Raw genomic sequence first — 9,787 nt, 5'->3', positions numbered from 1 at the left:
CACTCGCCTAACCCGGCTGCAGGGGCGCGGGGCGCCGGAGCCGGGCATGCGCAGGCGCCGCGGTGGGCGGTGGGCTGCTGTCCTGGAGGAGCAAGGCCAAGGGCGGGTAGTTGCCGGGCACAGATCCGGGTCCGGGGACCGAGCCCCCCCCTGCCAGCGCCAGCAGCCTCAAGAGCCCGGCCGGACACGGAGCGGGAGGGCGGCGGCGAAAGGCGGGGCGGAGCCGGTGCGGGCCGCCGGGCGCCGAGTACCTGGTAGCGGCCGGTGAGCAGTTGGCTCCGCGACGGCGTGCATAGCGGCTGCGTGTAGTAGTTGTCCAGGAGCACCCCGCCGGCCGCCAGCGCGTCCAGGTGCGGCGTGCGGATGCGGGAGCCGTGGAAGCCCACGTCGTTCCAGCCCAGGTCGTCCGCCAGCACGAAGACCAGGTGGGGCGGCCGGCTGGCCTCTGCGCCCGAGCCCGGCGGCGTCAACAGCAGCGGCAGCACCAGCAGCGGGAGGACGACGGGAAGAAGCGGCCGCCGAGGGCCAGGGCCTCGGGGCAGGCTCGCCGCGCCCCGCGGAACCATCCTTTGCCGCCCGCGGTCCCTGCGCCTGTGGCCCCACCAGCCCCGGGTACCGCTGATAGAATCAGGAACTGGGAGGCCGGGGCCTGCTCCGCCCCGGCGCGGGACGGCACCCCCAGCGGGCCGTGGGCTGGCGAGGCTGGGCGCTTGGCCCTCGCTGCCTCAGACCTGGACCCCGGCCGCTGTGGCGGGGGAGGAGCCAGAGACCAACCCGCGGGCGCTTGGAAACTGAGCTGACGCTTGGAGCGCGCTGAGGCCCGTTATCTTCCTTGGCGATGAACTTTGCACTGTGGTTTCCTCAAAGAAAAGATGTGTTCTTTAACATCGCTTCACAGTTTACAAAACATCTTCACATCCAGCGTCTCCTGTAAATCCTGCAACAACTCTGGCAGCTAGACATTATAATTAGTGCCAATTTTTCATAAGAAAAAAGCTTATAAATCGTTAAGCCTCTGACTCAGCCCCTGAACCATGATGTCTAACTAGCAAAAGCCCAGTCTGTGGCAGGTGGGAGGACAGTGAAAAGACAGAGGCCTAAATAGCCTTTCACATTCATTTATGCATAGTGTACACCCATGAAGCCACTTCCCACTAGCAAACAGGCCAAACACACAGTCTGACCGTACAGTGCCCTTTGGAAGGTGCAGTTTACTTTCAAGTTGCCCTGGGTTTGAGTGTTGTATGGTCATTGAATAGCTCATTCGCTTGTGGATATATGGGCCCGCTCAAAGCTGGCTCCTCCACCAAGCAGTGACCCTGAGAAGCACACAGTATCTAATTAGCCTAAAATATCTGTGAGTGGAAGGGAAAATTCCTTTAGTCACTCGCTTATTGAATTGGGAAGTTAGCCATATAACCAGTAGATTCCCATTGCCTTCCAGACTTCGTGTCTACTCTCTGTCTGGAGATAGAGTATAGCTTTTAACAGGTGTTGGGGGATATTTTGCATTACCTAGAAAACATGCTTCCAGGTTGAGTCTGATTCCGTGGAAGTTATTTACAACTTTATAAGTTATAGATAAATAACAATGGAAAGTAATTCTTATTTGTATATACGCAAATGGACTCTATCCTTCCCCTCCACCACTAACCGAGGAAAACAGTTTCACCTCCACTTGCACATTTATTTTAGTATTCCTAATCTGTTCTTTGGATTGTCTATTGAATTAGTTTTAACACCTTACCAATTTCCTCATTAATGAGTTAAATAAAATCATGTATTCACTTTTATATTTGTGTGAGGGTCATGATTTTACCTTTTTTCCCCCAAGAATTATCCTTTAACACATGAAATGTTTGCCTCTTACATACTTACACTTTTTTCCTTCGCATGAAGTAGGTTAGTTGATTTTTTTTTTTTTTTTTTTTTTTTTTTTTTTTTTGAGACGGAGTTTCGCTGTTGTTACCCAGGCTGGAGTGCAATGGCGCAATCCCGGCTCACTGCAACCTCTGCCTCCTGGGTTCAAGCAATTCCCCTGCCTCAGCCTCCCAAGTAGCTGGGACTACAGGAGCGTGCCACCATGCCCAGCTAATTTTTTTATTTTTAGTAGAGATAGGGGTTCACCTTGTTGACCAGGATGGTCTCGATCTCTTGACCTCGTGATCCACCCGCCTCGGCCTCCCAAAGTGCTGGGATTATAGGCATGAGCCATAGTTGATGTTATATCCACTTTAATCTCTAGTGGAATCAATGAAATTTAGCAGAAAAAAGTTAACATTTTAGCATTAGTTAAATTCAAAGAATAACTTAGAATAACTGTTTGACTCATTACGTCAAGGCTTGAACTTTGCATTTAAAGACCCTGTGGAAGACCTTGAAGGGCTGAGAATTTCCACTGTGGTTTTGTGTGTCTTTCTCCCCCATAACTGTTCCTCCCTACTCTCCTTGATAAAAATCAAGAAGAAATAATTGATGGGTGTTAATCTGCAGGAACAATTCCTCCTTTAACAAGCTTCTTCTGAAACTAGCTAAACCTGCACTGATTCTTTGGTCCTATGTTTTTAAATAAAAGCATAAGTTCATAGTGCTCCTGAAATGTGCAAATGGAAAGTTAATTCTGTTGTTATCTAAGAATTGAACACATAATGTGCAGTACAAGCTAGTTATTTTATAAAATCTCTCAATTGGAGTTTGATGTTTTCTTCACAATTAGAGGTTATGGATATGTGCAGGAATATCACAAAAAGTGATGTGCTATGTTTCTCAGTGCTTCCTATTAAGAGGCACATGATGTTGAATTGCTTTCTTATGGGATAACTTTGTTAGGGTAAACATTCACTGTAACGTTAATATTTTCTTCTTGTAATTAATTTTATGGAAAGATAATTTGAGAATATGTAAATATCCTATTACGTCTCACACACATTATTTTGCTTACCAGTTTTAGGATCTTGCTTCTTGCTTAAGTTGGTTATAATTAGGATGGCTACCAAATGTTGATTTGCTAATTCCTTCATTTCCTGTATATTTATTAGTTGCCTTTCTATTGTAAGGAAGAACTTTCCCTTCTCATTTATTTATTTCACTATGAACTTGTGGATTCTTGTTTTAATCAATATGCTATAATCCTTTACCATAGTTATTTCAATGCTTAAATTTTCTCTGTTTTGGCCAGTGGGGGATTCTACAGTCTGGCTTATATTCTTTTGGCATGTCCTCTTGAATCTTTAAGCATGTCCATATATTTTGATACAATGAGATTTTCTGGCCTCAGCTTGCATTTTTCCTTCCCCAACCCTGGAATCAGACATTTCTCCAAGGAATGCTGATTGTTTCTAGGGATGACATTTAGAAAGCAATCTGTGTTTTAGATGTGCTCATTGCTACTGGGCTGTCATCACTTCTAGAATCTCTCTCAAGACAAAGATAGTAACTAAATATATGTATGTACATACACACATATGTAAGTGTTTATACATATACCATACCCACATATTATATCTAAACATATCTATAAAACCATGAGTTTATAATGAATACCTCTATTTTTATTTCCCCCCATTTCCATATGTATATAGGTTGTACCAGTTTTCATCACTAGCAACTGAGTAGTATATATGAAGACAGTTTGGCAGTTTCTTACAAAACTAGATATATTCTTATCCTGCAATCCAGCAGTCACACTCTTTGGTATCTATCAGAAGGAGGTGAAAACTTATATCCACCCAAGAACCTGCATACATGTTTACAGCAGTTTTATTCAAAGTTTTGAAAACTTGGAAGCAATGAAGATGTCCTTCAGTAGTGAAAGGATAAATGATGGTACATCCAGGCAATGGAATAGTATTCAGCAGTAAAAAGACACGGGCTGTCAAGCCATGAAAAGACATGGTGGAACTTTACATGCATATTATGAAGTGAAAACGCCAATCTGAAAAAGCTACATACTATATGATTCCTGCTGCATGATATTTAAAAAGGCAAAACTATGGAGATAGTGAAAAAGGTCAGTGGTTGCTGGGTTTGGGAAGTTGGGATAAGTAGATGTAGCACAGAGGATTTTTTAGGGCAGCAGACTTCAACCTTTTTGGCACCAGGGACTGGTTTTGTGGAAGACAGTTTTTCCATAGATCAGGTGGCGGGGTTGTGGGGATGCTTTCACAATGATTGAAGCACATTATATTTATTGTTCACTTTATTTATATTATTATTACATAATATATAATGAAATAATTATATAACTCATCATAACAGAAAAACTGGGAGCCTTGAGTTTGTTTTCCTGCAACTAGATGGTCCCATCTGAGGGTGATGGGAGACAGTGACAGATTGGTAAGCATCAGATTCTCATAAGGAGCGTGCAACCTAGATAGATCCCTCGCATGCTCAGTTGACAATAGGGTTTGTGCTCCTGTGAGAATCTAATGCCACTGCTGACCTGACGGGAGGCAGAGCTCAGGCGGTAATGCAAGTGATGGGGAGCAGCTGTAAGTACAGTCGAAGCTCGCTCTGCTCACTCACGGCTCACCTCGTGCTCTGTGGCCCAGATCCTAATGGACAGTACCATCCGTGGCCTGGGGGTTTGGAATCCCTGTTTTAGGCCAGTGATTCTATTCTTTATGATACTACAACGGTGGATACATGTCATTATACATTCATCCAAACCCATACAATGTACAACACCAAGAATAAACCCAAAAGTAAATGGAACTTTACATGATTATGTTGTGTCAATGTAGGTTCATCAGTTGTAACAGATGTACCACTCTGCTGTGGGATGTTGATAATAGGGAATGTAAGCGTGTGTGGGGACAAGGGATATATGAGAAATCTCTGTACCTTCTTCTCAATTTTGCTGTGAATCAAAAACTGCTCTAAAAAAGTGAAGTCTTTTAAAAAAAGTACCATACTTTTAAATTGTTTCTAATCTGATATGAGAAATGATACATCAGTATCGCATTTTGGTTTTGCTTTTCTCTTAAGAATAAAATTGAACATTTTTTCATGTGATGAAGGGCTCCTTTAACATCACTTTTGCGAACTGTGTTGTTTTCCGTTTTTTTTTCTTTTTTGGTCTTTTCCCACTAAATTAAAAAAATTCTTTATATATTACACGAGTTATCCCCTTAATTATGATATTTATCACAAATATTTTCTTCCAGTTTGTCAGTTGTCAAATTGGTGTTTTTAACATGGCAAAAGTTATTTTTAATGTTAGACAAATTTATCAATATTTTCTATGATTACATCTGGATTTTGATTCATAGTGAAACTATACTTATACCAAAGTTAAAGCAAAATTGACCCATGTTTTCTTCTAGTGATTATATAGTTGCTTTTTTACATTTAGATCCCTGATCCATGGGCATTAATTTTTGTGTGCAATGTGGAATATGGATCTACTTTTCTTTTTCCAAATGGCTGGCCAGTTGTCTCAGCACCATTCATAGGGAATTCCATTTTTGCCTCAACGATATGAGATGTCACATTTATCGTATGCTTAATTTCCACGTATACTTGGGTCTATTTCTAGGTTTTCAGTTAGTTGGATTCTACTTGCCTGACTGTTTACTCATAACACCAGACTGTCTCAGATTTAAAAGGCTTTACAGTGTGTTTTCATTTATAGTAGGGCTAATGACTCCTCATAGCTTTTCACTTTTAGTGTTTTCCTGGCTGTTCCTGCATGTTTTTTTCTTTTCCTTCCCTTCCTTTCTCCTTCCCTCCCTCCCTCCCACCCTTCCTTCCTTTCATTCTTCCTACCTTCCTTCTCCCTTCCTCCTTTCCTCCCTTCCTTTTTTTCTTTCTTTTTTTTTGTTTTTGTTTTTGACAGTGCCTCCCTCTGTCACTCAGGCTGGAGTATAGTGATACAATCATGGCTCACTGTAGCCTTGACCTCCTGGCCTCAAGTGATCCTTCCACCTCAGCCTTCTGAGGAGCTGGGGACTGCAGGTGTGAGCCACAACACCCAGCTACTTTTTAAAATTTTTCTGTAGAGATAGGGTCTCACTATGTTGCCCAGGCTGGTCTCTAAGTCCTGAGCATAAGTGATCTTCCTGCCCTGGCCTCCCAAAGTACTGGGATTACAGACATCAGCCACCACACCTGGCTCCAAAATCTTTATAATACTCAGTTGTCATATCTAAGAATAAGGAGTGCCTGTCCATTTAAGGTCAATTTTTGCACCTTTTAGAAGTGTTTTCCTCATATCAGTTTTGCACTTTTCTTAAACTTATTTCAAAATATTTTATCTTCTATTTTGCTATTGAAATGGGGCTCTCTCTACCATTATAACTTTTAACTGGCTATTATTTGTGGATGTGAAGGCTACTGTGTCTACCAATTTGTATCCTACCAATTACTGAACTCTTCTATTGTTTGAGTTAATCATTAGTTTCTTCAGGGTTTTCCCAGTACATAGACATATCAGTAAAAGCAATTTCAATCCGTTAGAAGGTGCAAAAGTTGGGACAGAAATAAAAGCAGCTCCCAATTCACAAGTGGGGTAAAAACTCATTGTTTGGCAAGAGGGGTGCTTGGAACTAGGAACATATTTTTTACATAGAAATAGTATACATAACAACCTGGCTTGCATTCTAACCCTCACAAAACCCATTTAATCCATAGTGAAAATCTCTTATAACTCCTAAAGTCAATAAGAAAAAGACCAACAAACCAATTTTTAAATGGGCAAAGTATAGGAACATAATTGTTTACAGAAAAGGAAATACAAGTGGCCATTAAATAAATGAATAGATGCTGAATCTCACTGAAAAAGAAAAATTTAAATAGAAATATTAATAATATACCACTGATACTAGTGATAACTCAATGCTTTGGGGAGAGTATAAAGAAACAAGCCCTCTTATACATTCATCAGAGAAGTGAAATTTGGTATAACCCCTAAGGAGAACAACTTTGCATATCTATCAAAATGCACATCCACTTTAATTCAGCAATCCCAGTCTAGGAATTTATCCTATAGAGATACTCAATGTGAGAAATATAATATATAAGATATTCATTTTAGCCTTGTTTGTAATAGAAAAAGACCAATAACAGGGTCTGGTTAAATTAATTATGGAATACTAGCAATCATTAAAAAGGCTGATATAGTCTCCAACATTGTTTAATTTCTAAAAGTTAGGCAAAGGACAGTATGGTTGGTATGCTCTCATTTGCTTATACATATACATATATATAGATATATACAGAGAGAGGTTCATGCATATTTATAGAGTATTTCAAGAATCTATGGAAGAAATTGTAACATTGGTTGCCTCTGGATAGACTGGTCAACTGGGGACAGGGATGGGAAAGAGACTAACTTTTCACCATATACCCTTTTATACCTTATAAATGTTAAACTCTGTGCATATACCATCTATTTCAAATAATAATAATGGTAGCAACCTAGTTTACATTTTGACAAAAAGTAAAGTTCATTATCATTGAGAACGGAGAGCCAAGAATAAGTCTTCCCCAATGAACACCTTTGTAAAGCCCGCAGGCCATGCACTAAGAGAATCACATGAATGCTAACACCCTGCCTCTTGATTGCTGCGGTTTGCAACGCTCTTGGCTTGTGTTAACTGGTTGTCAGCTACATTCGGAAGTCATGATTCCTGCATCTTGGTGCTTCTCCTAACTGTTTTTGTAGCAATGCCTTTGAATATGACAAATATTACACACAAAGACTAAGCAATTTAAAATACTTTATCTCTAAATGATTAACTGTTGCAGTAGAGTAACCAGAGCTTTGTAGCTGGGGAGATAAGCATGGTAAGAGGTCTTTCTTCAGAGAGAAAACCTGAAGTTCATGAGATGAGCTACATGTGGCAAATTGTGGTTGGTGTTACTTATTGCTTCCTTACTACCCTGAACTGTCCAGAAGGAGATAGACTTGAATATCAGAAAGAAGACTAAACTTTGTTGAGATGCCAGCTATTAAATTATTTTTATGATCTATTTAGTTTTAGAAACAAGGTAGGAATGGATTTGTTACAACCATATCTAAGTGAGGAGGCGAGTCTTCTTAAAGACCTTTAAAGTGATAAACCAAACTTATAGAGGTGTTTTTGAGGTCCTTTTATCCTTCTTTTAGCTAATGAATGTAAGTTATGCATTAGTGCTAACTATTGTCAATGCATTAAGAACCATCAAGATTCTAAGCATATAGAAAGGTAATTCTATGGCTGGGTATGGTGACTCACACCTGTAATCCTAGCACTTTGGGAAGCAAGGTGGGTGGATCACCTCAGTTCAGGAGTTTGAGGGCAACCTAGCTAACATAGTGAAACCCCATCCCTACTAAAAATACAAAAATAATCCTGGCATGGCAGCATGCACCTGTAAACCCAGGTACTCGGGAGGCTGAGGCAGGAGAATTGCTTGAACCTAGGTAACAAAAGTTGCATGAGCCAAGACTGCACCACTGCACTCCAGCCTGGGCAACAAAGTGCAACTCTGTCTCAAAAAAAAAAAAAAAATTCTTTGTAAGAAGCATCTTCAATTTATTGTTGATTTGTTCTCTGAGTTAGTGTATGTGTATACATTGGGAGGAAAAGGGTCAGAGAAAAAAAAAGAAAAAGAAAGATTTATTTTAGTTCTGAAATTCTCCAAATTTATGAAATTGAGTCTGAATAAGAACCATATGGCCAATTCAAACTGAAACTCCCTTGACCCCTTCATCCCACCCATTGCTTATCACCTCCTACTTCCTCAAAACTAACTAGAGAGAGAAGATAGTGGAAAATAGTGCCATTCTTATAAAAATATTCTGGCATAGCACTTTTTGTGCATAAAACAATTGCATGAAAGTGTACATAGGTCAAGGAATCATCACAAAGTAACCACCATGTAACCACCAGTCAGATAAAGAAACAGGATGTGGTGTGACCTTTTATCCTATTGCTTCTTTCCTTTCCTTACCTTTTAAACAGCCTGAGTTTTAGAGTTGGCACAATAATCAAAATAGACTACTAAATTGCATCTGCCTTTTCTGTATGGGACATTTTATATTGTATACCCATTTCTTTTTAAATTTTTTGTTTAATAGAGACGGGGGTTTCGCTATGTTGCCTGTTCTCAAAACTCCTGGCTCAAGTGATCCACCTGCCTCAGCCTCCCAAAGTGCTGGGATTACAGGTGTGAGCCGCCATGCCCAGCCCCCATTGTATACCCATTTCTTAAGCATCAGCTCTAAGCCAGCTCCTTCCAACCATGCATAAGTATTTAAAACCAATGTGAGCACTTGTATGAAAAAAAATAAAAATAGTTACATCGTGTGACAAAAAAGGATGATATGGAATAATCTCCAATATACTGTTAATTTCTAAAAGTTAGGCAAAGAAGGTAATGAGTCTGAATGATCCCAGCAGTTAAGAACTCCCAAAATGAATGCATGTGGCTGAGTCTGAGTGTTGGAGGCCTACTGGTGTCACTGAGTTCTCCAAATTAACTTACTTTTGAATACAATGCTTGCTAAAGCATGGGCAATAAAAATGTGCTCATTTAAAGCCAACTTAATCATTTACATGTATATATGAGATTAAAAGTGGGGGGCGGGAAGATTTGGTAGGGCAAATAAAAAAGAACTGAGATACTTAATGATGTTATCGAGCCTACCACCAGACTTCTTGTTATGTGAATTCATAAAATAAATAATTGCTTAAATTACTGTTAATAGTATTTTTTTTTTACTTGCAGCTAAATACTTTCTAACTGATGCCCATTGTAACCTGTCTTATCAGGAAACTGCTTCTGGACGGTAAGATCACTTGTT

The 9,787-nt window shown here is 40.5% G+C and overlaps 1 protein-coding gene across 1 annotated transcript in view; it reads right to left on the bottom strand.

Annotated features, from left to right (window-relative positions):
• The window catches only part of ARSB (arylsulfatase B), a 221,072-nt gene extending 220,308 nt beyond the window's left edge, over nt 1-764 (bottom strand). Inside the window, exon 1 of the mRNA XM_002744832.6 lies at nt 252-764. Coding sequence (XP_002744878.2) covers nt 252-566 — 315 coding nt within the window. The 5' untranslated portion in view covers nt 567-764. The remainder of the gene's footprint in view (nt 1-251) is intronic.
• Between the last annotated feature and the right edge of the window lie 9,023 nt (nt 765-9,787).

The sequence above is a fragment of the Callithrix jacchus genome, chromosome 2 (assembly GCF_049354715.1).
Source record: "Callithrix jacchus isolate 240 chromosome 2, calJac240_pri, whole genome shotgun sequence".
Classification (NCBI taxonomy): domain Eukaryota; kingdom Metazoa; phylum Chordata; class Mammalia; order Primates; family Cebidae; genus Callithrix; species Callithrix jacchus.
The sequence above is the reverse complement of the archived record's forward strand: the minus strand, read 5'-3'. Positions and strand labels throughout refer to the sequence as shown.